This window comes from Motacilla alba, chromosome Z (assembly GCF_015832195.1).
Source record: "Motacilla alba alba isolate MOTALB_02 chromosome Z, Motacilla_alba_V1.0_pri, whole genome shotgun sequence".
In the NCBI taxonomy this organism is placed as follows: Eukaryota; Metazoa; Chordata; class Aves; order Passeriformes; family Motacillidae; genus Motacilla; species Motacilla alba.
In genome coordinates, this window is record NC_052046.1 from 28,010,487 (window position 1) to 28,037,198 (window position 26,712).

Genomic DNA, 26,712 nt, shown 5'->3' on the forward strand with positions numbered 1-26,712 from the left:
TTTAGAAAATCATTGGGAGAAAAAAATATTCAATAATCCTTCATGCAGGAAAGAGCTAAAAAACCAGTGTAAATTAAAAATGAACCTAAACTTTTTGAGTGTAATTCTAACGCAGATTTTACATTCTTATATTTCTGAGACCTTGCATCAGACTTACCTTTTTTATCAACCAACTCAGCTGTTTTGCACCATTACAAATGGTAAAGTTAATGGACAAATGCAGATAAACGTATTGTAACTGAGATAAAAATGCAAAAAAACCTGAACTTGAATCTTCCTTTGCCCAATTGCAACCCAAGCAGCAAAACTATCAAGACAAATATGTAATAAGCACAAGCAACTTGTAATCTACTACTTTAATAGCTTTATGCACTTGCAGCTAATTACAACACTACTAACTTCTCATTCAGGATTCCTACTACAATGACTGAAATTTCACTGAAAAAAAGTGGGACTTATCTAGCTTTGCAGCATTAAAGACATTTAATTCCATACCATAATGTAGAAGTCACAGACAAGGGTAAAGACCAGTAAACAAATGTCATTAAACCTCAAATTTACCATCAGATTCTTCATCTACACAGAATGAAATTAGATTGATGCTTAGAGTGAAATCTAGGGAAAACAGCAATGCAGATAAAAACCTGCCTTACTACATTTGATTATTCAAAGGAAATCACATCTGGTGTTCATTGTTATGCTACTTAATTTTTCACAAAGATAAAAACTTGCCTGTCCTGAAGAGATTACTAATATGCATAAAAGACAGAAATGAGGACTAATGAATTTACAAGAATCAAAAAGTAATTACTGTACACCAACATTGGGTTTTCTTGTTCTGATACATTATCTATCAGCACCTCGAGCTGACAGTTTGCTCTAGTACAGCTGCATGAGATGTTTTATAGTAGAAAATGCTGAATATGATATGCTACTTTGCATTGTTGTCTCTGCAGACAGAACCTGTGTTGAAACATGCCCAGACGGATATTATGCTGACAGCACAGAGAGGCAATGTTCTGCGTGCCATAGCACCTGTGACACTTGCACTGGAAAACATAGCTCGCAGTGCCTTTCCTGCAAACTGGGTTGGTACAGACAAGGAAAAGGATGTGTAACCCAATGTCTAGCAGGGTAAGGCCCAAGATCTTTTGCTAAGAGCTGTATCATAGAGAGAGCTTTGAGAAATTAGATCACTGCAGCATTCCACATCTGAAATAGTTTTCCGGAGTTTTGTTTTCAGGAGAAAATTTCTTGTATTAGCACAGTACTCTAACGGTAGAAAACCTCCTTCCCAGTAGAAAACTCCAAAATTGGTGCCCAGATGGGAACTGCTTAGATGTGGTGTGGACATGCTCAGAGCATGCTCTTGGCTATTTCTATACAGAACAGAGTGAACCAGAACAAGTATACTAAGTTATAGGTCAGTCAGCTGAGCACAGGCAGACGAGCCTCCAAGCTCCACTGTGGCCACCACTTAAGGAGGAGGAGTTTGGATAAGGTTGTATTTTTTTTGCTTTGAGTTAATGCTTATAACAGGTGATAGCAAAAGCAACCATTAAAACAACTTTGAACTGAGCACTCATCATTCTAGAGAGAAGCTTTATAATTCATCCATTTAAGTTCAAAATGTGAATTTGGTGTTCTGGGAAATTCAGTTTTGGGAAATTCAAATTTAGAATGTTAACCTATGATTTCTCTTTCAGGTCCATTTAAATTAAAACTAGAGTTCAATGGATCACACTGGCTGTCCCTCCCATTAAACTGTAAAACTCTAATGATCATATCTCAGCAAAAGCACACAAACTTTCCCTACTTCAATACTTTGTATCTCAATTCAACTCAGATTTTAGAAATTCTTGCTGTAGACACGACACAGTCGTGCTTTGTAGCTGAACTCCAATGGCCGAATAAAATTAATTCTATTTCCACTGAGATTACAAATACCTGTGTTCATTTTAGTATGATTTTTATAAATGGATGTAATCACAACGAAAAGCTAAGGATTAAATAAATATTGGTTTTCCTATCACTGCTGGCCTTTATGCAAAGCTATGCCTATCTGATCTATCTCAGGTATTTTGCACAAAATTCCACTGGAACATGTGAGAGATGCCACAAGAGTTGTAAGGAGTGTATGGGGCCTCGAGCCACAGACTGTCTTTCCTGTAATACATATTTCTACCTGTTGCACTCCACGAACAAATGTGTTAGCTCTTGTCCTCAGTACTACTACGAAAACAAGGACAACAACGTCTGTGAGAGATGCCACTCTTCCTGTTTAACTTGCGAAGGTAAAAGTATATGTTCTGCTTTGAGCAAAAAAAGGGGTCATCAAAACAGCTGGAATCTCAGCTCCATGATCTGGGAACACTTCACAAAGATACTAACCACATATAGTGCTACCAATCTGCCCATGACTTTGGGTATCCATCACCCACAGTGGGTGATGTAGACCTCTCCCAGGGGCTGCTGAGCTTTTCCTGGCTCTTGGTGACTTGTTGCACTCATGTTTCATTGATTTATTTCTACTGCATTAATAATTGCGGTGAAACAAAGTATATGAATTCCTGTCAAGCTTTCTCCAGAACTGCTTCCAGCAGAGAGCACAAACAGAGAGACAGACATTTAATAGGGAGGGCTAGGACCAAGTCACATCTTGCCAAGTCAGTGAATGGAAGAAAATGGAGAACAGTAATGAATTTACCATCAGCCAGGCCTCTCACACAAATACTCATCATAAAAAAAAGGGCTTACAGAGATGGACCCCATTTTTCACATGAATATTAAGAATGACTCACTCTTTGAGCTGTCCTACTGACTGCCACTCCATGAAAGCCAAGGAACTTAATTCCAACTACACATCTTTACAGCCTACGATGGGAAGAGTAAAAACCCATATAGCACATCTCTATGTTTAAAGGAAAACAGAAATCAAAAGCACAGTGATGTTTGTTGCTTTTAATATAGTTTTTGTATTTCACAATGTTAACTTTCAGAGACTGTTTGGCTCTGTGAGACACTGTTTTTGGTTTCTCAATTTTCCTAATTAAGCCACTTCTGAAACCAAAAGCATTAATCCTCTTGGACCCATTTGGTGTCCTTTCTTACCTGAACAACACAAGATTATAGTGAATGGGTTCCATGCTGCAGCTTAGAAGACCATGCATTGTAAAACACAAACTGTTTTGGATAGTGGATATACTGGATAGTACAGATGGCTAGTTGCAACATAATGTGGAAATTACACTTAGAAAAAAGCCACATTCATGAATGTTTAGAATGTATTTGTATAACAATATTATGAAAAGCAGCAGAAATATTTTTGTTTAGATTTGCAACAAAAAAAGATCGGCATTTTAATTTACAGACCACCTCCTGTGTTTTTCACATTATTTGGCATAAATACTACGGGACAGAATTTTTATCATCATTACAAAGACAGAATTATAAAACACAAGACAGTCTGAAATGCATCTGCATTGCTGATATGTCAGCAAAGAGCATGGTGTCTCTTTGTCAAGAGCAGTAAGGAAAACCATGCATTGCACAGTAATTTAGGAAGTTCTCTGCATTATAGAAGATTATTTAGTTCAGCAGTTTAGTATCTGCTAATGTCAGTTCCTTGCATTTTCATTTTCTTCCTTTCTGACAATGGCAGAAAATGTCTAGGTGCAGGGAAATGGATGCATGCATCTTGGCACTTAAGACAAACCCATCCCCTCAGTGTTTCACAGAAATACTGCATGCAGCATCTGTCTTTAAAAAGAGTCTCTGACACACAAGGTAAATATGGTCCTCTGGGTGTACCTAGTGAATAATGGTTTTTTTCTTATGCAACTAATAAAGTTATTTTTCTATTCAAATATAAACATCGCTTAATTAATGGTTCTTTGAAAATAGTTAACAGGTCAAATAAGTATGGATTTTGTGAAGAACAGAATTTGGAGAAGGTTCTCTAAATTTTACTTCAGTGCTCTGATCTAATTTATTTACCTGAATAAGTCAGAGGTTCCCTGTACAACTGATTCTGAAATCATCTTTTCATGACTATAAAAACACGTAAGAAATTAATTTTGTTTGCACATAAAGCCCCAGGACTAGGCACAAGCTTTTTATAATACCAACCTCCTCATGTGGAACTCCTCACAAATGATTGTTGCTACTGACAAACATCCTTTTGCTTCATAGCAGTGGTGAGAATAATTTTTAAAGGAAGTTAGCTGACATTTCCTGCTGTAATATTGTCATTTTGTTTGCCTGTCTAGGGAAGGGAGCATTCAGCTGCACATCTTGTGTATGGAGCTACAGTTTATTAAATGGAATGTGCAACTCAGACTGTTTTGTAGGTGAATACAAAGTCCAGGAGACACCAGGACAAAAGGTACCTACTTGAAGGCTTTTTGTACACAATACAAACAACACATGGCTCTTCTCAGAGTTTTAATGGTGCCTATCTTTAAGTGTGCTTACTTTTTTCCTCTTTTGGCAGGGGAATCCTTGTTTCTCTTTCTGAGGTTACCTTAGAGTCAACAAAGATATCAAAACTATATGAACAAATCAGTTTTATTAATGATACAGTGGTTTTTTTCTTCCAATATAACTGAGATTTCCTCTTGGATTTCTGATGCCTTTTCTGTAGGAAATCCTTTTGCATTTTTGATTTACAGCTTTTCTGGCAGAAACCTCTAGTAGAAGGACAGGCTGAAATTAACACAGCTGTATATTTAATTGAATATGATTAGGTTTGGGTCTGCACCATAAGCCTCAGCACTCCACCTTCCAGATTTCCACACCAATTGCCTTCTAAAGATATTTATTCAACAATATAGTAGCAAGGCATGCCTGGGATGCTACAAACCATGGAGTCTCTGCCCTGGAATATGTTCTTAATAGTCCTACTTCATAGCATTGAATCTGAGAAAATGACCTTATTTGAGGCTGGGGACCACACAGGTGTGCAGGTCTTTGCAAGAGCTTTGACTCTAAGAAATAATGAACAGCTATGATCCTGCAATCTTGCACAGGTTCTTCCATCCAGGATAAACAGCCTTGCCTTGCAATTCTAACAGCAAGTTTGGTGAAAGTTTATTGGAGTTTCCAGATGTTCACGGTGAACATGTACCATGGCCAGGAACTGTGAGCATTGCAAATACTGAAACCACTGACTTCAGAGCATTCTGCAAGGCAGGCGTGATCACAATGACCTCTGGTTGTCTCTGTAAGCAGAGGTTGCCAGAAGCTTGGACTTTAGGAAGAGTATTTGAATCTGTTTCCATAGGAAAAAAAAAAAAAGCCACACAATCAAAGAGAATTTGGTTTTGCTAAAAAACTTTCAACTACCTTTATTCCTTACTTCTGCTTCTTCCCTGGGTAGAGAGAAAATTCATACTCTCAGCTTTTTCCCAGAATATTTCATATTGCTTCTTCCATATCAGTTTTTTTTTGGCCCAAAAAGCTTAAAAGTATGAGTAAATTTTAACATCCTGCCTAGCTAGGTGAGATCTCTAAGCTTTTACAACATGTTACATCCCATAAGCAGATAACTGAGAAATCAGAAAACAGGAAATTTTGAATTTGGTATTGTATCTTCACATTGACACTCATGGTGCCTAGAGATGACAACCACAATGGTGAATGACAGGACAGAACTGCCAGGTCAGGTCCAAATTACACAAAATTAGAGGTGCATTGTTTGTGTTCTACGTTTGAAGGACAACAAACCCAAGTGTGAGAGATGCGACAGCTCATGCATTGAGTGCAAGGGACCTGGTCCTCTGAACTGCACAGTCTGCCCAGCCAGCATGCAGCTCTTCCTGGAGGAAAGCCGCTGCCTGCCCTGCTGCAGCAACACTGACCCAGCAGAAACCCCAGAGTGCTGTGACTGCAGCAAAACACAAGGTAGGACCATGCCGAAAAGCAGGAATAGTGTTAAGTGCTTTATGATTGATTATGCTGACATTATGCTGCCTGAAAACAGGACTAGAGCAAAAATGTGGTATTGATAAACAGTGTGTTTCTACTGCTTCATCAAAAATAGGGAAGGTTTTACTCAAATACCAACCATTATGTCTGGTGCTGGAGATGGCAACTTCTCACACTTTCAACTACTATGTTAAATGCCCTGGCATTTCGTAAATGGACTGGTTTATGAATTAGCTTACTTCAAACAGACATCTAAATCTCACTGCATTCGTGCGCCTGATACCTTTTTGGCTTTTTTCTCATTATTTTAAATCAAATAATGAAAAACAGATATCCCAAAAACCTTATTGATATCCTTGCTGCATAAGAACAACAAAATTATCATCATGGAACCAGAAAAGCTAGGTGTTTTGTTGACTGCTATTACTGCACCAGACGCAGTGTACCAGACTTTTAAGACACACACACACACAAATGCAAGCTCATTTCACCCTTTTTTTTTGTTGATCTTTTGTTTTTAATTGCTGTTGTAGATGACTGCATATTACAGACAACTCTACCCCCTGGACAAAAAGGCAAAACTATTTTCTTTGTTATCACTTGCCTTTTGCTTCTGCTTGTCATTGGAGCCATTGTATTCATCTGGAGAAAGGCACAAACCAAAACCCAGCCTGTCAATAAAGGGCGATATGAGAAGCTGACAAATCACTCCAAAACCTTTCCTTCTTCTGTGAGCAACTATCACAAGAATCCCAGTTACCATGAGGATCAAGTGATTGAATACAGAGACAGAGATTATGAAGATGATGATGAGGAAGATGACATTGTATACATGGGCAAGGATGGCACAATTTATCACAAATTTAAATATGGACTTTTGGAAGATGATGAGGAAGATGAGCTAGAATATGATGATGAAAGTTACTCATTTAGATAACTTTTTACTAGTTTCCTAACAGTTAGTCCTACTCTACTGTTTTTCCTATGAAATGATAGCTATTTAGTTAGTTACTTAATAGCATCCTCGCCTCCAAATTTTTTACTATTAAGTATTGTGAAAGAAGAATAATTTTCAGAAATATTTCTAGAAATTCCCTTTTTCTATATAAATCTTCTCTAGGCTTTTAAGTAGCACTGCAGATATAATCTGGTCAAGAGACCAAGTTTCTATGCATTTGTGTGGAGAATAATCTTTTCCCAATATGTATTTGTGTAACTAACACAAACTTGTCTTCAGACCTTTTTGAAGAACTCTGCCAATCACTACTAGAAATGTGATAAGCAAGATGGGTGCACCTACTTGATGAATGCCACTAGGAGAGGGTGCCAGTAGGTCACTAATTTGTGATGAGAGTTACTCAGCAATTCATAATAGAAGAGGCAACTTGGAGGAATTTACTTAGATTTTCTTCATAATCACCTGGTGCTCCCTGAAGCAAACACATTCCACTTCATAAGCTTCATAGCGTACTTTCCTGTGAATTCATCTATTGCAGGGTATTTTAAGATTTATTATTCTAACTACTTCTCATAACTATTTATTATTCACAGTTTGTATGAAATAGAACAAAAATATTTTATATATCAGCCTCTGATTAATCTTTACTGCAGTGTTTGTCAAAAAATCTTGCATTTTACAGATGAACTTCTTGGTTTACAACAAAGAGCAATATCGTCTATAAGCATGGCACACACACACCAATTCTGTACCATGAGCAGGTGGTGTTTATATTGTACATGGCTAAGGATGCTCAGACAATGGCAAAGGGGATATTTGCAGTTTTCTGGTAATTTTTATTACTATTACAGAAATAAAAAATATAATTCTGAAGAAAAGTATGGCTGTTTGTTGTGAATAAATTCGTTACCCATCTTACACATGCTGTTACTCACTGCATTTCATTAAATCTTAGAGTTTCTCTAGGTTTCCAGTATATATATATATATATATATATATATATATATATATATATATATATATATATATATATATATATATATATACATACATTTACTGTTTACAAGGAATTGTGTAAAAATATCAGCTTTTCATGGCTTAATGCCTCAGTGGAATTTTAAGTATTACATAAGCCTAAAGACCTCAGGATAGTTCCATCTGTAAGAATAAAGATGTTTTATGGAGAGGTTTATTGCTTCCAATTTTAATTTTAACCTTCTAGATCTTTCACCTTCAGTAAGAGAGAGGAATTAAAGGCAATGTGCCTTTACAAAAGCTGAAAGACGTACCTATGTTTTGCAAAAGCTACAAAACAACATTTGACAGCAAGGTACTTCGGAAAGATACATGTTATCTTTCACTTTAAAATCTAAAAAAAACAGAAGAGAAAAAGAAAAGTGAAAAATCAGTTTGAAAGATGATCCTGCTATCCTAGTTTTCTAAAGTTTTTTAAATTAACAATATGCTTTATTCTTGTTGCTAATGGCTCATAACACAACTGTGAGGATGTGCTTTGACACACTTCCTCACATTTCAAACGCTTATTCTTAGCTATGCCTGAGCAATCTGAAACCAGAATGATAATATGCATTTTCTTTATGGGCTCATAGGTTATGAAATTATATTACTATGAAAGGGCTAGATGACCCTGGAGGGGCAACAAATGATTAAAACCATGGTGCCATTGTCAGGACTTTGGTTACTCAGCCCTTTTGCCACACCCTGGGTTTCCTGGGGGCAATGGGGCCCATCCGACAAAGCAGAGAAAAAGCATCTTTGGTCAGAGACTGGCCAGACTCCTGAAGAGGGCTTTAAATTAGATTGCTGGGGAAGGGTGTCTGTCCATCCCAATCCAGCCAGTCAAATACCAACACTTTTAATGGATGCCCAGAAGAGCATCAACATCTCCTGTAAGAGATAATCACATTCAATATTTTTGAAAGTGTTAAGTTTGAAAATAGTACTCAAGGAGACACAAATTTAGGAACCTGTTTTCCTTTACAGTGTCTATAACTAGAAATCCCTGCTATGAGTCTAAAAGAAGAAAATAAAAGCACAAGGAAATAATTCTAGTTCTGCTTCTAAAGAAACTTCATGGAAAACTGCTAGAACCAAGGAAGGCATTAAAAAAAATTACAGAGAACACAACAGCACACAAAGGAAATTCTAGTTTTCTGAATTATTTTGTCCTTTCTATTAATCTAAGTTCCTTACACTTTTTCCTGAAATAAAAGCATCCAATTACTTTTTTTAATCTTTTCTAGTCCTTTTTACCTATCATCACCATTTCCCAGCTCTGACTTCCATTGCCACAAACATTTATAAAGTTCTGGTCTCCTGGAAAACACGAATCTTTCTAATTATTCCTCAAGACTACCAGATACTAAAACTTTTCTAAATACCACACTAGCAAGTGCAGCCTTCTGTTCTAATAATTTTTCTTTCATCTTTCTACTTCGTGTTTTTGGAGGATACCTGTTCCATATTACACTCAGACTGCAAGACATGAGACCCAGTAGAAGAATGATTTTACCTGCTCTCCTGAACAACAACAAGCTCTGCTCTGTCAGCTGGCCCATTTCTGGGGTTTCCTGAATTTTGAAGAAGCCTGCCCCCATGTCCTGGGCTTCTCTGGACAGTCTGTAGCACAAGATGTGGTTACAAGGTTTTTTCCCTATATGTTCCTCCATTTCAGAGAGTATCACAAATGGCACTTTTGTAAATCGAACATCAGTGAGTCTTAAAAGCTCATCTCTTCTGCTCACAGAACTGATAAAATACAATTTTCCCTACATTTTAAACATTCAATCATTAAAAAGCACACACAACAAAACACATCCAGTTCACCATAGTTTTATTTTACTTCATTTTGGACAATGTACTGCATTCTGTCCAGACCTCTGGAAAGGGAGAAAATTTCTCTATTCTTTTTTCTCTTGAACAAATTTTCATATGGATATAAATACATCCTCTAATTATGCAGCCCATTTATTTTAAGTAATTTCAACTGTACCTGAAGTCATTTTAATAAGAATTATAATGACATGTGCTACAGGGTTTCAAGATTTCTTAACTGTGTGGGAAGTTGCTCATGAAATGAGTGTGGAGTCGTCAGAAAATATGTCTCATTTTTATGTTTATTTTTACTGGCTTACAGCTACTACTGAGCATTTAATAACAGATTCCAGAAAACATTTTATGTATGAAGTATAATGTCATTCTGAACTGGTACTATAGCAGCAATGATGGTGACTAAGAATTAGCAAACTTAAGCACTGCTATAATTACATATTCCCGTAAGTGGAAGACTTGTTACCTAAATCTTACCTTCTTCCAAAACTATTTTTTTGTCAGGTCACTGGAAAAATGAGAAACAGTATTTTTCTGTTAAGTCTTCCTGCAAGCTTCAATTGTGTCTCCTCTGTGTACATTTTAGGTTTCAATTCTCCACTCGCTGATGTGCATTAAAGCATTTATTTGCAGAATCTAACTGCATTCAAACAGTTTGTATTTTATGTTATGCAAATCACATTGTCATTTTTCAGAGAACTGCTCTACTCACAGGCTTGGCAAGAAGGGTTTTTCTTTTTAATTTATGATGATGACCAGAGAGGAGCAAGAGATTAGCAGGCAGACCTTGAAAACATGGGGAGTCAATCACATATATAGTTAAGTACTTGCATGAACCATATCTATGTTCAGACCTGTAGTGGTTACCAACTTTTTGATGAATGTCTATTCAATATAGACTTACAATACACACAGGAAATTCCACTGTAACTGGTACTTTACTTCACAAAGTTTTACAATCCTTGTTTTTCCTTATAAATGGAAGTTCCTAATGAGTTTGAATGCTTAATACTCTGTACTTTTGCAATCAGCTAAATATTACCTACACACAATTAGTATTTGCACACTACCCTTTCTATACGCACTTACTTACATTTACAGAATAATAATATCTAAAACTCTAGTTTTGTTGTGCTGCCTAGTTATATAAAGTGCTCTTGGCTTTCTGACACAAAGCAGTAACAGTTCAGTTACCTTTACTTCCAATAAGTTGTATAAGAAAATAATTCTACCATCTGAAATACAGCATAGTATTACAAATGCATAATGTTTTTATATCCTCATTAATATGAAATCCAGGTTGTCTGTATCTACTTACCAAGCCACTCATCAATTGCATTCTCATACTTTTTTTGGTCCTTTAACCAATCTTGATGCCACCTAAGGTTTGCAATAACACTAGAGTAATTTTGACCCAAACTTTGTTTCCAACTGATAAACTGTTGTTTGTTATACTCCCGAACAGAAGAAGAAACCTTTGGATAGTTTACTATAGAGCGAAGTATTTTGTCCAAAGAATGTACAGTTATTGGGAATTTTATGGCAAGATTCGTAAGCTCATCTGGATCAGCAGTAAGGTCTGTAAAAAACATAAAGTCAATTAAGATTCAATTTGCATTAAGGTAAATTAACAAGTCAGTCAAGACATAAAAGCAGCATACCAAAGAGCTGGGGCAGTACTGAAGAGCCATCCAAGTATGTGATGTATTTCCACTTGCCAGTTCTCAGCATATACACAGAGGAATTCACATTGCACCCATGGAACTCGCTCAGCACCCATGAGGGCCGAGGTCCTCTGGATGACGCTTTGCTCTCAGCCTTTTCACGTAGCAGCGGTATAAGAGAATATCCACTGAGGTTCTGTGGGACAGGAATTCTTGCTATATCTAAGGAAAGATGCACAAAACCAAAATGCTACTGCAGTTTTCAGTTTTAAAGAAGTCTAACACAATACTACCAATATCTGAATATTGATAATAAAATGTGCTCTCCTAATTATTATCCCAAAATACACAATAAAAAATACCTTAAGGAACTTCCCAAGGCAACCTGCCCAGCATCTTGATCAAATATATCACCTATGTGTAACTTAACCTTTAACAGAAGTTTGTGAAAAGGGATCACAATAGTCTCCTTTGACAGATGGTGCTGTTTTATTCCTTAATCACTGTTGCAAACATTTCTGTTTTGCTCTTACTGTATCAGAAAGAAGAAAAAGAACACAGCATGAAAGGACCCTAAAAGCTCCACATCCAACAGGTTGTAGCCATTTATTTCTTGAACAACAATGGTGCTAAACTCATCTGTAGCATTCTTCATAAGTGAATAATGAAATGCTTCAGAAAATGTGGCCATTATTATCACCTATAACTGGTGGGGACACTTGAGGAGCAGGGCCACTAGCTTCTCTGGCAGTACTGGAGATAAAGATGGTATGTGAGGTGGTATCAACATAGTGCATGTACGGAAAACACTAGGTGACTCCATAGCCTACCAGACAGCCACTAGAAGATGCTGTAATATCCATAAGCTCTGCAGCATCAACTTATACCACAAGTTTCTGTAGCTCCCAAAGATCGAGTAAAAAGACTGCAAAGGTTTTTCAGAAACATTTTGAAAAATATAGCTGAGAATCCCGAGCATGTCCTAAAACTGATTTATGACAGTACTGCTATTTTTAATCACCCTACTTAACTTTTTAAACACCCTACTTAATGTTTATAGTAATTCAAAATTCAAAACTTTCCATTTCACAGAGCACCACGGTAGTATTTAATCCATTCTGTGTTGAGTGGTGATACTCTGTGCAGATAAATTGCTCATAGGTGACTCTTTCCTTCATCAGCACACGTCTTCCTTTTTGTCCTCTGCCCAGCCAGCATCTGACAAAGTAATAGGAAGACCCATAATGTGTAAACCCAGCAAGCAACTCCTGCTCATGCATGGGCAAAAAAATTTGAACAAATACACACTACATTCCATCAAATGAAAAAGGGATATGAGCTCTTCTGTCATCCTAAACTATTACTTGCAGTAACTGGATTTTCTAGATGCGAAGAATGTTCCTGCCATTCAGCAGCTCCTGCTTTTCAAATAGAGAGTCAAAGGTATTTCTATACAGACCAACAAATCTAGTGCTGCCTAAAGATTATGCTACATCCTGTTGCAAAAGGCAAGAGCTGTTGCAGTTCTGACTGTACATTCATATCACACAGATTCTGCTGGAATCAAAACATTTGCACTTATTCTCCAAGCCAGTGCAGGAGGCAGTCTTGACCAAAACATTTGGATGGCATCTTAAGAGAGATTATTTCCCTGTGACAACACAAAGCAAAGCAATTATATTTGTCACAAAAATAGATCTGAAATCTGTTTTCTCACTACTCAGCAGCAGCATGCAGACTGAGAACATAATACACATTAGAGATGGGTCTTCAAGTTTTCATTTTTGTCATACACGCCTTTTTGACATTCAGAATACAGAGAAGGGGAACTGCCAGAACAGAAGGAATGAATTATGTACACTAAGTTTTGGGGAAAAAAAGCCCAAATAAATAAACACCAGGAGGAAAAGACAGAAGGATGTTAAACCATCTGACCAATTATGTCACTTAAGAAAAAGAGACAAAGAAATAAGAGATTTTTAACTCTTTACATTGGCTACCATACAGATATGTAACAATTTGATGTCAAAATTTGGAAGAGAAAACCACTCAGATTATATATCTTATTTTTCTCTGGATAACTGGTTCAAAAGTTTTGAGAAGACACAAACAGATAAATAGCTTCTGTTTACTTTTTAGAAAATCAACTTAAAACAATATAGAAGTGGATTTTTCACTGACATTTACTGCTAGAAGAACAGTTTTATTCACTCATGTTCTCCAGGCAATTGCAGTGTACATGTGACATGTCTTAGAGAGCAAGCCTTCCAGACTGGTTTGAAAAGAACATTTCTTCTGATTGGAAGCCTAAAAGATCACAGATAAAGCCTCAAAAGATAAAGTTATCCGATGTTTAATTCCAATTAGAATTGTCTCCTGCATGATTTATCACAACTGTTCAAAAATTACCTCTTAAAAGTGATTACCATCTAAATAATTAAAGTTTAGTTCTTTTTATTTTATTCTCTGTCCAATACTGAGTATTTTCATCTCTCATAAGGTAAGAATGGATATCTATTATCACATCTTTTTATGTGTGCCCAGATCATTTTACATTTCCTATACAAAACTTTCATCACATTTCTTCCACATGACCCTTCATAAAAGACATTCCTTTGCTAAGTTAATGAACCTGTCCTCCTCCTTTCAAGTTTAATCTCATCTCTGGATGCACTTACACTACAATTTCTATAATAAACTATTGGGTGTGAAGGCTAGCAAGGATTATTCAGATCTAAAATGGGTCTTATTCCCTTTTTTTCTAACAAATAATCCTATTATAACCAGTCAGTGTAATTATATGGATGACAGTTACAGTAATAAGGAAGACAGTTTCTTTATTTTATTTTTTTCATCCATTTTTTATTTTTTCTGTCAAGTCCATGTATATGGTCCACAGATAAATTATCTCCTGTTGTGTTACTATATTGCCTCAAAGTCAAGACATCATTCTGGCTATTATAATACAAATACAGAATAGTAATGGTAACAGGTAAAAAAAAATTGTCACCTGAAATTACTTAACTCACCAAGCATAGTAGGATAGATATCCACAAGAGATACTACATCTGGTATTTGGTGCTGTTCTCTTAAACCTGGCCCCATAACTAAAAGAGGAATGTGGGAACTTCCCTCATACATGCTCATTTTATAGAACTGACGGTGCTCCATAGCAAGTTCTCCATGATCTGCAGTGAATATAACAATTGTTTTCCCAAGAAGCCCAGTATCTCGCAGGGCTGAAATAATCTCACCTGCAACAACACAAAGATACTGAAAAGGATACATTCAAAATATTTCTTCCAAGGGTACCTGCAAAGCAGCATGCAAATTTCAAGGAAACCTCCTAGTCCAGTGGAAGAAACTCCTCTTTTGTTGCACATACATTTGTGCAATGAAAACACAACATATACTCCTCTATTTTTGTATGTACATTTGTGCAACAAAGACAGGGCCAAGTTCAATGAAGTTGGTAGTTAAGCGAAGCACTTAGGCATCTTAAATATTAAAACTTTAGGATGATTCGTGCCTGAACATACTAGTTAAAAGATGTTATAAAATTACAAGTGCAGCACAGTTACTTTGCAATCCCTTATTTCCTAAACCTGTAAGGCTTCCATTGTTTCATTCATAAAATGAGGAGGAGTAATTCTGTGCCTTTAATTCACTTTACCAATCTAATACTGGTTTAGGTCATATGCCTAAAAGATTAGCATATTTGATCATGAATTTCATATTACTATGCAAACAAATTCTTGTTCATTCATGGTCACTTTTCAAATCAAAAAATAAAATGCTGTAAATTAAGACCAACTTACATTGTAAATTTTTTATCTGCAGATCTTCCTGCAAACTCTGAAGAATCCTGAGTGTGCAATTAATTATTTTTTCATAACTTTCAATTATGTCCTCCTAAGGGACATTCCAAATGTAACTTTATTCTTCAGTCAATGTGAACAGCTGTTATCCAGTCTACACATTTGAAATCAGCTTCAAAGGTAAACAACTTATGTCTTAAAATTTATCTTTTCTTCCAGTTCAGCTTTTGCAGTCTGTCCCCTTTACAAAAATGTATTTATTTCAGTTAGCACTTAATCAAAGAGATTTAGTTGATCTTGTACATGGGTGTCCTGGGTACAGAGGAAAAGAAGAGTGCAGTTTTCCAGCATAATATTATTATTTAATAACATACTACCTATGTCATGGAGGGGGCATGGTTTTCAGCAGGAGACCCTATGGTGTGTAGAAGTCGATTCAGTCTTACCCCAGCAGAGGAAACGTGTGAACTGGTCCCTTAACTGTTGCTGAAATAAGCAAAGCTGTAACTGTTTCTGAAACCCTGACAAGCTGTATCTATTCCGGAAGCAAGGGGAAGATGAGACAAGATGCCACTGCTACCACTGCTTCTAGTGCTTCTACCACTGCTGCCACTGTCAGGGCCAGCACTTAACAGAAGCAGGACCCTTTATTTGGATTAGCTCTCCAGGTTTTGTTTCGTCCTTGTTTTTCATTGTTTCCTCCAGGCTGGAGGAAGGATAATAAATTGCAGAAATTTTTTTGCCTCATTGTTTTTGTGTTTCTGAGCTGCGTGGTCCAGTGTGGAGGGGATGGAGATGACAGGTGCCATCTTGCCTTTGTCTGGGAAAACTACACTAGGTACTCTCTTTGGAGGGTGTTTTTGCACTTTTTTGTTGGTGAACACCCTTCCTCTGGGTGGAGCACTCTCCTTTTGTGTCCTCTTTTATCTATATTGTTGTCTTTATGGCAAGTTTTTCAGCAAAATTGTTGTTCCCACTTCTGGTCTCTCCTAGTAATTCCTGTGCTGTCAAAAGGGGATGGAGGAGGAGAGGCAGCTTGCAAGGAGTAATTTTACCAGTGGGTTTTAAAACAGTGCAATGGGTCATGCCATATTTTGCCGCAGTCACTGGTTTTCTACAGAGCTTGTGATTGCTGGCTGTGATTACTTTCCAGAGTGCTCTCAACTTACCTAAAAGGCTAACCTGTCATTTATCATATAGACTGAATAAACAACTTCCACAACTTACTCCCAGATGTGAATTGTGGTGTTTTGTTCTCTATTTTTTTCCTCCAAAGATCAGCCTTATCAGTATCTTCTTAAAAAAAACATCAGAACTAGAAAACCGACTGTGTAATAAGACACTACCTACCCAGCATGGCATCTGTCTCTGCACACATAGCATAGTAAAACGCTCTAATATTCCTTACTTCTTCCTTTGTAAACTCTCCTGTGCAATTCTTGGTGTACGATGAGTAATAGTCTACTGGATGCATCTCTGAAAGAGGAGACCACTTGGGTATTTTAATAGCTTCATAATTTACCTAAAAAACAAGAGGAAATTAACATTATTTTAGCAACTGAATTAAACAAGTTTTTTTAACACAGATTTAATTTTAAAAATTATAGCATAAATTCACAGTTCTCAATTTGTGGCCTGAGAAACACTAGCTGCTTATTTAGCTAGTCTTACACCATGCAGCTACCTCCTCCATACTTCCCCGTAGTGGTAAATTACCCCACAGGTAAATTGTTTTTTAAAAACCTATGAAAATCAACTAGAAACTAAGGCTAGGAGCCACAAATATGTGCTTCACCAACTGCTGTGTATTTTTAAAAGAGATATCACAGAACACTCTTCTAGAGTAGGTACAGAATATTGGCACAGAGTCTTTGTAACTGTAGAATAACTATAAACCTATGGATCTAAAAGATTGGGTGTTATGTGGGACTAGAGAACAACATGGAAAACCATGTAGTCTGGGAAAGCCTCCAGGACAGTAATGACAAGTCTTGGCATCTTGATAAAAAGAACTGACTACATTAATCCAATTTTCTTATACTTTCTACGTGTTTCTACATATGTCAATCCATTTAGTTATAAAGAAATGTAACATCAGTATGAAACCAAAAAGCTAATCTATTTGTATATTCAAACTATGCATAGTCACAGATACTGTCTGCTTCAGTACTAGATTTAAAGTCTTGAAATTTGATATACACATTCAGCCTTGGCTGTCATGCTTGTAAATATTCCCTTATATAAAAGGGAACTTGAGGCAATTTCCTCTTGTACTTTTGTTACTAGGAGGAAAAGCCAGACAGCTAAACAAGTCAATAAATCTGCAAGAGTTCAAGTGCCCACAGAAGTAAAACCTGGCTTTGTAACAGTCAAATAGACACAACAAAATATAAGTTTCCTTAGGATCTATAGAAAACACACTGCTAGAAAAAATCATTACAATAAAATAATAATGCTTCAGTCATCTTCTTACTGCTCAAGGTTCTTGGCTACATTTTGGAGTAACATTTTTAACTTTGCAAATGGTATTTATTAGCTGCTTAAGATAGGAGAGCAAAAAATGTCCCTCTCCATCCATGATTCTTTTCTACAGGACTTCAGCCTACTTTTAAGTATTCACAAAGCCACAATCCCTTTGTCTATGGTATTGTCCTGGGTAACCCAAAATGTTACTGCATTCCATATCTATCTGTGCCATAAGATTGTTACTGTGCCTTTAAGACCCAAAGCATGGCTGGAACCAGAATAGCAGGGCAGCCAGGAGGCGCCAGTCCGTTTAAAAGGTCAAGAAACCCAAGCTGACTTCCTCTTCTGCTGAAGGAGGAGACTGCAGTCCAGAGGGGACTGATATGGGTGAGTTCCTGGGCTTCCAACTGTAGCAACTCAGAAAAACTTTACTTAGCGAACAGAAACTATATTCCCTGTGATCTTTGCAAACTCTAGGCAGCGAAGCTTGATCAGGGGGTTGGGTGGGATTGGGCCACCCCACATCAGTGTCCAGAGACCAGTTTCCCCTGCTCCCTTCTCCAGCACACCAGCAGATCAGCACCAGCACCAACACCAGGTGGAATCCAGCCAGTGCAAGAGGAAGCAGCGAACAGCAGTGTTTACCCCACGTGCCAGAACTTCTGTCGGCCACTAGACCTTTGTAAGCTCCAACCTTCCCCAGGAGCGTTTGCTGCCATCCGTTCCCTTTGTTTCTTGGAGTGCATGGTCACCTCTGGCAGGTGCTAACTTGAAAAGAGCCTGATACCACTTCCTCTTGCCCCCTTCAGGCAGTCAGCAGTGGGGGGCTGTCAGATTAGAAGGAGGCAGCACTCCACCAATTTGGGGTCTCTTTGTTCCTGTGGAGCTCCTGTGATTCAGCAATCTAGTATCTAGTGATTATTCACTGCTATTTTTTGCATGTTGCCGTTTCACTTGTTAGTAAACTTATTTTTTCCCTTACATCTATTGATACTGGCTCCTTATTGGTGGAAAGGGATTGGTTGAAACTAAGGAGAGGAACTCATTTTAGAATGTCTACCTCTTTGAATTGTCTTAAACCAAGACACATAACTCATAACTAGAAAAGAAGCCACATGCCCTGAAAAAATGACAGCTTGTGCGAAGTACCGGGGACCATCTGGTTAACAACACAGTGTTTCACAAAGATATCGTGTTGATACTCTGTTCTGTATTACAGCCCAAATAAACAGGACATTTAATTCAGTACTTCATCTGTGTGACCAAACTTCTTCATGAGATTACCTCTGTGATTTTAAAAGACTGTTTCTTCCATGACCAAAAAAGAGCTACATTGCAGAAGAACTGGCCAATGGTCAGTAAATGGTAATATGTGGCCCACACAATGCAGTATGTAAACACAGTGGAGGGAAGGAGCCCAGCAAACTGTGCAGTTAAAGTACTCTGACTGGATAAAAGATGACAAAAAATTGTCAAAGATGTTTTAACTGTCTGTGACTCACAAAAAGTACCTATGCTTCCCAAAATACATCTAACCTAGCAATCAGCACCCAGCAAGTTTTCCTTAATAACTAAGCTAGATCTTGCTTTTTGTAATTGAAAGGGGTTTTTTTCCCAAGTTCTTCCTCTCCCCACAAACTTCTCACCATTCCCAGAAAAACCCATAACCCTCACTATTATGAAAAAAATTCATGTCTCTCAACCTTCATTTTTAAGTTCTTTTTTTCTAAGAATTTGTATTTTTGGTACATCTAGATAAAGAGGTTTAGCAGTTATGTCATGGAAAAGCCACAAGTTACATGAATTGTATACAGAGGGGTTTTTTGAAGTATAAAGTCTTATCAACCTAATTCTAATTCTGCAGCTGCAGAGAATATGAATGCCTTTCTGCAATTAAATCTTCTGTAGTACATTTATATTTTCTGGTAGTTAATGGCAACTGGAAACTATACAAGACTGAAAAAAAAGTATTTCTTCTTTGAAATGGAGTGCTATATCTTAGTTTTACACATACAGACATAAAAACACTTTCTTGTGCTTGAAAACATACAGTAGCACAGAAAAAGTTAACAGAGAAGGAAGACTTCTGTTGTGTCTTATGTTCCTTTATGTTCTAGGTCCATACTGCAGGAAAAGTCAATCTTTCACTGTAAAATCCAGACAAAATGATTACATATAGCATTATTTCTAACAAGCAAAATACAGACTATTCATAGCAATGAGCTTCAGACCATTACCAAAATTAATTTACAGCTAAGAAGAGCAACAATCTCATTTTTCTTAATGTGTTTCTAGCCATTGAACTTCATACTTACTTATTGATTCAATGACTACTGTTAACAAACCTTTTCCCACAACAGAGACAAATTTGTCACTTCTATTTTCTTAGCCTTTAATCAGAAATCTAAAATCTCATTCAAGTACTTTCTTACTGTGTAGTGAAATATCAAAACTGGGTCTATCTTGAAAAGCCAGGAATAAAATACTGTTTGTAATAAGTACAGTTATTAATAAATTAATATTTAAATTTTATATTCACATACCTTTTCAAGCCAATAGAGAGATGTTAAAAATGTAGAGGATCCAAAATTTTCTCCCGCATAGGGTGATGGATACGGGTGTGGTAAATTTAGTCCCAAGTAAAGAACAAATGGTTGAGTAAAGTTAACAGCTTCTTCCTTTATCCAATTCACTGCTTTATCAGTATTCTGCCAATCAGTTTCCATTACTCTAAACTGCTTCCTATGGCCAGTAAGCTTCACCATGGGTCTTCCTTCTTGTCGGAGCAAGAAGTTAACATCCCTAGTCCAAGCTTCCACACGGTTACTGAAAATACATACACAAGTCACATACTCAATAGAAAATGTTTTCTTCACTTTTCCTCCAAGCAAAAAGGATTACAAATTTCTGAAGAACTTTCCCTATACTTTCAGTTGCAATCTATTTCCAATTCCTGCATAAAGAATTGTTATTTAATTGAGCAATAATGACTGTACACCTATTTTATACTCAGACCTTCAGCCTTTTTATGTCTGCTTCTGAATCTTCTTTCTTATTTATTATCCATTTAGGTCAGAATGGCTCTTCTCACATCGACAAAATAATACTTAGAAATACCACTCCATCTTGTGAACCCTTTTCCACGTTTGGCACAGATTCACACACTATTTGTAAACTGGTCCTGAGATTTTTGTGTGAAAGAGTCTAGTGGGAAATAACTTTACTAGTGAGGCTGCCTATAGAAACAACATTCTGGATGTGGCTTGTACTATTAATTAAACACATTTTAGACAAAAATCTGTAGGAATTATTTCTCTTGTATAAATCCTATCAAACAGGTAACAGAAAAGAGTGTAAAGAAAGCAAGAAGGAGGGGAAAACAGCAACATTTTAATAATAAAATATTTTTGAACAGATTTTCTAATGTCATGGCAATTGTTGTCTCTCTAAAACACAAAAAAAAAATCTGAGCTGCAAATGTCCTTGTTTCTTTGGTAGAGTGAATGATGGTGGACATTGGTAAGAGGCAGACTATCTAAGACCTTGACTAATCTTCATCTTGTTCATGGCAATTTCAATATAACCAACCAAATTACAAAGGAAAGTACAAAACTGCTCAAAGTTTGATTACATGCTTTTACCAAAACACAACATTATTAATGTTTAAAGAGCATCCAACCAGTTTTATCCCCAATGTAATTCTACCAGTGCACTTCAACTTCCAGAAAAGCTATCTGTAACAATCTTTTTATTGTTTTAACTTCTTGTTTAGGATCATACTTTCAACCTAAGCAGGCTTAAATAAATTACTTAGAGCAAATTAAAGGTTTACAGACAAAGCATGTTTTGTGAACATTAAAATGAAATTATGATAAAGGAGTGTGTAGGTGCGTCTAACTGCACCTAATGTCATAATACTGATTCATACAGAAAAAAAATACTACATAGGCCATAGACCAGTAGGATTATCCAGTTATACTGACAACAGAATCAGGTTTAAAGAACAAAATCCCCTCATAATTAAAAAGGAAGCATTAAATAACTCCAACCTGTTTATCCTTAAAGAAAAAGCTTCTCTTTATTATTATTTCAATAATGGACATCATTATTAATCAGTGAGATAGAGCATGTTCCTAAAAACAATACAGAAAGAAGATTCCCCAGCAGCCCATGGAGAAGATGGTGAGGAAGACTGTCCCCTTGCAGACCATAGAACAGATATCCACTTTCAGCCTATGGAGTACCCCACACCAAAGCAAATGGATATCCAAAGAAGGCTGTGATCCTGTGGAAAGCCTGCACTGGACTTCCAGCAGGACCTGCCGACCTGCAGAGAAAGGAATCCATGCTGGAGCAAGTTTACTGGCAGGACTTGTGACCCCCTGGGGAAACCCACACTGGAGCAGTTTGTTCCTGAAGGAGCACATCCTCTGGAAGGAGCCCATGCTGGAGCACTTTGTTAAGAACATAAACCCATGGGAAGGACTCACTTTGGAAAAATCTGTGGGGGAGGGACCCCTCACTGAAGCAGAAGAAGGTAAGGAGTTCTCCTCCTGATGAGGAATGAGTGGCAGAGACAACGTGCGATGAACTGACCACAGTCCCCATTCCCAAACCCCTGTGAGTACACTTGGTAAAGAATTAGGAAGTTAAACCTGGGTAGAAGGGTGGTGGAAAATGGTTTTAAGATTTGGGCTTACTTCTCATTGCCTTACTCTGGCTTCTAATCAGCAATAAACGACATTAATTTTCCTAAGTCTGTTTTGCTGTGTACCTGAGTGATCTCTCTCAGTCCTTATCTTCACCATTGAGGCATTGTTTTTTCTCCTTCCTGCCCACTGGAGGAGGTCGAGTTACAGAACAGTTTGTTCTATCATGGTGGCCCTGGTGTGTCCATCCAGGGTCAACCCACCACAACAGCGCAAGTCTTTGAACACTTACAGCCTTGAAAAAAACTCCTCAAAACCTCTGACATTTTGTGACAGTAGGCTTAATATTTAATTATTCTAAGTATGGGCTTTTGTTCTGCTTTTCCTATACTGTTAGTATTACAGGAAGTCAGGAAGTCTTAAGGCAAGGCAAAAACAGTTTATGAATTTCACTCAGGGAGCAATAATACCAGTGGTAGGAAATAACCATTCATGTTGGGCAAAACCAGTTTCTGCATTACCTTTCAACTACAGGTAAAAGCCAAAGTACAGCTGCAAGAGATAATGCTTGCTTCTCCATAAAGTTGCAGGACAGATCTCTGCTAGGTACCTAACACAATTTCTTTTAAGTTAAAGCTACTATCATTTCAACTGGAGACCGAAACCACATGACAGTACATTACATGATTTGTTCACTGCTGTCCATTTCACAGCAGGAGAATCCACCTGATTACCTTACTGAATGATGTCCAGAAGTAAAGTCCAATTTCCCAAACTTCTGTGTATGGTAGCCATGCTTTTCCATGAGATCCATCCATGTTACATAATCCGGATCTAGACCTTTGAAATTATTCCAAGATTCTGTTATATGAGTGAAAAGACCACTCCACATAGCTGGGAAAAAAAAAAAAGATGAGTGATTAGTACTCCCCCCCTACAAGGTTGGGAAGGGATTAATCTTCTCATTATTACAGAGGTTAAAAGTCCAAACTATGATACAATAGAACAAGGAATACAAAGTATTACTCTTCCAAATCTTATTTCATAATCAATTCCAGTATCAAAATTTACTCAATTTATCCCCAGAATTGCAGAAGAAGGTCCTATCTTTCCAGGTGCTATGCAATCATTAAATCAAGTTCCAATTAGATCAGAAAATATTCTTCTTGACTTCTGAAAGAAAATGGCATGGTAGTACAAATCCTGATAAAAAAACAATCCTGTATTTACATGTGTTTCAGAATATCAGTTACCCTTACTATAGTTAGATTTAATGTGAGTTTAAAGTTAAGTATATTTGTGCAGAGAATTAAAATATAGTATTGTCATAAATAGAATATGCCCTCAATTTTGTTCTTTTTAGGTAATCTACTTCACTACCAGTTGCAGAAACATTAAAGATACCAAGAAGAAAGGAAACCAAGGCAAGAGTTGCAAAGGAACTATGAGAGAAGATTTTCAAGTGAATTCCTCTTTCTTTGCAGCTTATCAAGAATCATTCACTCTTTCCAGTGCTAATTTAGAGTTAAAGGTAGTCCCAAAACAGAACTAAGTCCTTTCACAAGCAATAGAAATATCCTGTAAGCAAAGTGCATCAACCTCACACGGCAATACGGATGCTTTCCCCATCCCAAAGCCCTCTTTCCCACTATCTCTTCTGGTGTCATCCCTGACACCTCCACAATAGACGTACCCTCAGTTCCTTGCAGGTATCCAAGCTCCTGGCTAAGCATAAGATGTCCTGCTGGTTCAGAGCCTCACACATGAGCTCAGTAGTCACAGCTACTTATAACACTGCACACAGGTGATGAATTGTTTAATTCATTATGCACTTTCTTTCTCACAGGAGTACTAACTTGCCTTTTCACAAACTTCTTAAAATTAAATAACATAGAAGTATTGTTCTTAGCAATAAAAAATGGCTGAAAGACTCAAGCATCAAGAAAAGGAAAGGAAGGCCGACTGCTTGTTCATGTAATGTCACCCACTTAAAATGTGACCACGAGAAAAAGAAATGGAGACTATGTAATCAATAAAGAGAATATTAAAAATCTAACACTATATATGACTGCCTTTGTCTGCTGCTTCTTTCAGTGTATGCTTTGAGAGGAAGGGGGACCTTTTTATAGCTAGATTAAAGAGGATTTAGATTTTATACAGATTAAGGAGGGTCTTTGCAACAATTGAAAAAGGTAGAAATGTTTTAAGATGTAATCTTTGATTGAGGAATATAGTTTCCTTCATCCTCCTATCAAATTCTGCAAGTTTGAAATTGAACACAGAACAAGAATAACATTAAGTAAAGAAAAACATGGAAGTATTCAACTAAAGCTACTGAAAGATGTATCATGTATCTAGAAGACAGTGGCAACTGCTACCACTTTATTCAGCTATTATTATTTATTACTCTTTGCTGAATACAGGAAAGATATTTATTAACTTTGTATTGGAAAGGGAGTAGTTCTGAGTATAGTTTCAGCACTGCAGCAGAACAAATCAATGATTTCTCTACAAATACTGAAGATTTTTTAAAAATCTGAAGCTTCAATGGAGTTTGTAAAAAGATTTGGGAGCTTACACTTAACTGAAAAAAGGAGAAACAAAAAATAAAGGAGGAAACATAAGAATTAGAAGAGATAAACAGATGAAAGAGAAGAATACCATAAGAATTCAAACACAAATGAAAGAAAAAGGATTTTATTGAAAAACAAATCCCTCCCCATTAAATAATTTCAAATTTCCTATCATTACCACATATTTAAATTGACATGTGCAAGCATTTATCTAGTGTGTTGCTTGGTTCTACCTGCACGGGAAGGACAACAAATTGGAGAATTAGTGTAGGCATTGAGAAAGACAGTGCCATGTCTTTTCATAAAATTTATGGAAGGTAAATCCACAGTCTGATTTCCTGGCAAAAATGTCAAGCGTCCATCCTGCAATGAGACAAAAGCAATGCATAAATAGCATTAATGCAAACTATCATCTCTGCATTAATTCATATGTTTGTTACCATGGACTGGTGTTGCTCAAATGCTGCCAATTCTACACAGGTTTGGAAAACAGCATTGAGAAGCTCCAAGTAGAACAATATAAAATGGATCACTTTTGAAAAAGTGCCATGGAAATGATAACTGGGCTTCTCTATAGTAAAATTAATTCCACTGTTTCACTATACATATTCCAAGCTCCAGTTCTTCAGGGGTGGGGTCGTAGTGACACATTCAATGGGAATAGGTACAGTGAAAGGTAAAAAGGAGTAAGGCTGAATCCCAACGTAGATGTGTGCACTAGCACATATTTCCGTGAAACCATAGTTGATTCCTCATTCTTTCTAAAGGTTTATCCATACCACTTCTCTGTGAACTTATTTGAAACTATAGACTGGTAAAGGGATCAAAAAGCTAAAGAAAGGCTATTCTCCCAGAGAAATCCCACCCAAAATTGTTGCCTTTTGACACTTCCATAATGCTAATTTTGATATTTTTATAATGCTAATTTCATTTTAATAACCTATTTGTTTAGACAGATTTTTCAATCAGTAACTTAAAAAAGATTAAACATTTTCAACAGGTAATTTAACAGTAAAAGATTATCATCACATGAAACCAGGTTTCATGCAGAATGCCATATTTCACGTCATTGTGTTTTTATCTGTCACTTTTATTCCTTTCCTTGGTTGAATAAGATATGCCAACACAGCCCCAGCCTGACTGACTCTTCAGTGAACAGACAGGCAATATTGCATCTGCAGTTTTAACTGCAGAAAAATGTTATTGCCGGCATTCGGTTTCTGGCAGAAATACTCTTGGATAACCCAGCACTGTAGAGTCACTTCATTTGGCACCAGTAGATCTAAATGCAGCATCCCAGCCTCTGAACTCAGCTCATATCAGAACATTCTAAATGAGCAATCACCTAATCTTGTATAATACTACAAATGGCATCTTGAACAAGCACTCAGTAGGACAAACTGGAAATAAAGCTGTAATACACAATAAGAAGTTGAACAAAACTTCGGGCTGAAAGTGCTCTTTAGAAAGTTGTTCTAGTTCCAGCCAGGACAGGGTTCATTTTTGCAAAGGGACTTGGAACGGTTGGATGGATGGGCAGAATCTAATGGGATGAAGTTCAGTCCAAGTGCCGAGTCCCACACTTTGGCCACAATAACCCCCTGCAACATTATAGGCTGGGGACGATGTGGCTGGACACTGCTCAGGTGGAAAGGGACCTGGGGGTGCTGGTTGACAGTCAGCTGAACATGAGCCAGCAGTGTGCCCTGGTGGCCAAGAAGGCCAATGGCATCCTGGCCAGTATCAGGAATAGTGTGGCCAGCAGGAGCAGGGAGGTCATTCTTCCCCCGTACTCGGCACTGGTGAGGC

At 37.1% G+C, this 26,712-nt stretch overlaps 2 protein-coding genes across 12 annotated transcripts in view; one reads left to right on the forward strand and one right to left on the reverse strand.

Annotated features, from left to right (window-relative positions):
• Window positions 1-7,831, forward strand: part of PCSK5 (proprotein convertase subtilisin/kexin type 5) — a 222,544-nt gene extending 214,713 nt beyond the window's left edge. For 2 of the 7 annotated variants that reach the window (XM_038125785.1, XM_038125786.1), the window contains 5 exons: window positions 957-1,134; window positions 2,077-2,294; window positions 4,269-4,384; window positions 5,715-5,901; window positions 6,459-7,829. In XM_038125785.1, coding sequence (XP_037981713.1) covers window positions 957-1,134; window positions 2,077-2,294; window positions 4,269-4,384; window positions 5,715-5,901; window positions 6,459-6,862 — 1,103 coding nt within the window. In that variant the 3' untranslated portion in view covers window positions 6,863-7,829. Of the gene's footprint in view, window positions 1-956; window positions 1,135-1,706; window positions 2,295-4,268; window positions 4,385-5,714; window positions 5,902-6,458 lie in introns of those variants that run through there. The other 5 variants (XM_038125787.1, XM_038125788.1, XM_038125789.1 and 2 more) reach the window with 4 other exon arrangements.
• Window positions 270-26,712, reverse strand: part of ARSK (arylsulfatase family member K) — a 29,896-nt gene continuing 3,453 nt past the window's right edge. For 2 of the 5 annotated variants that reach the window (XM_038125809.1, XM_038125811.1), the window contains exons 2-8: window positions 25,137-25,266; window positions 23,065-23,224; window positions 20,225-20,507; window positions 16,566-16,737; window positions 14,427-14,651; window positions 11,395-11,619; window positions 9,721-11,312 (exon numbers count right to left, since the gene is read on the reverse strand). In XM_038125809.1, the coding sequence (XP_037981737.1) occupies window positions 11,044-11,312; window positions 11,395-11,619; window positions 14,427-14,651; window positions 16,566-16,737; window positions 20,225-20,507; window positions 23,065-23,224; window positions 25,137-25,266 (1,464 nt within the window). In that variant the 3' untranslated portion in view covers window positions 9,721-11,043. Of the gene's footprint in view, window positions 616-9,720; window positions 11,313-11,394; window positions 11,620-14,426; window positions 14,652-16,565; window positions 16,738-20,224; window positions 20,508-23,064; window positions 23,225-25,136; window positions 25,267-26,712 lie in introns of those variants that run through there. The other 3 variants (XM_038125814.1, XM_038125812.1, XM_038125813.1) reach the window with 3 other exon arrangements.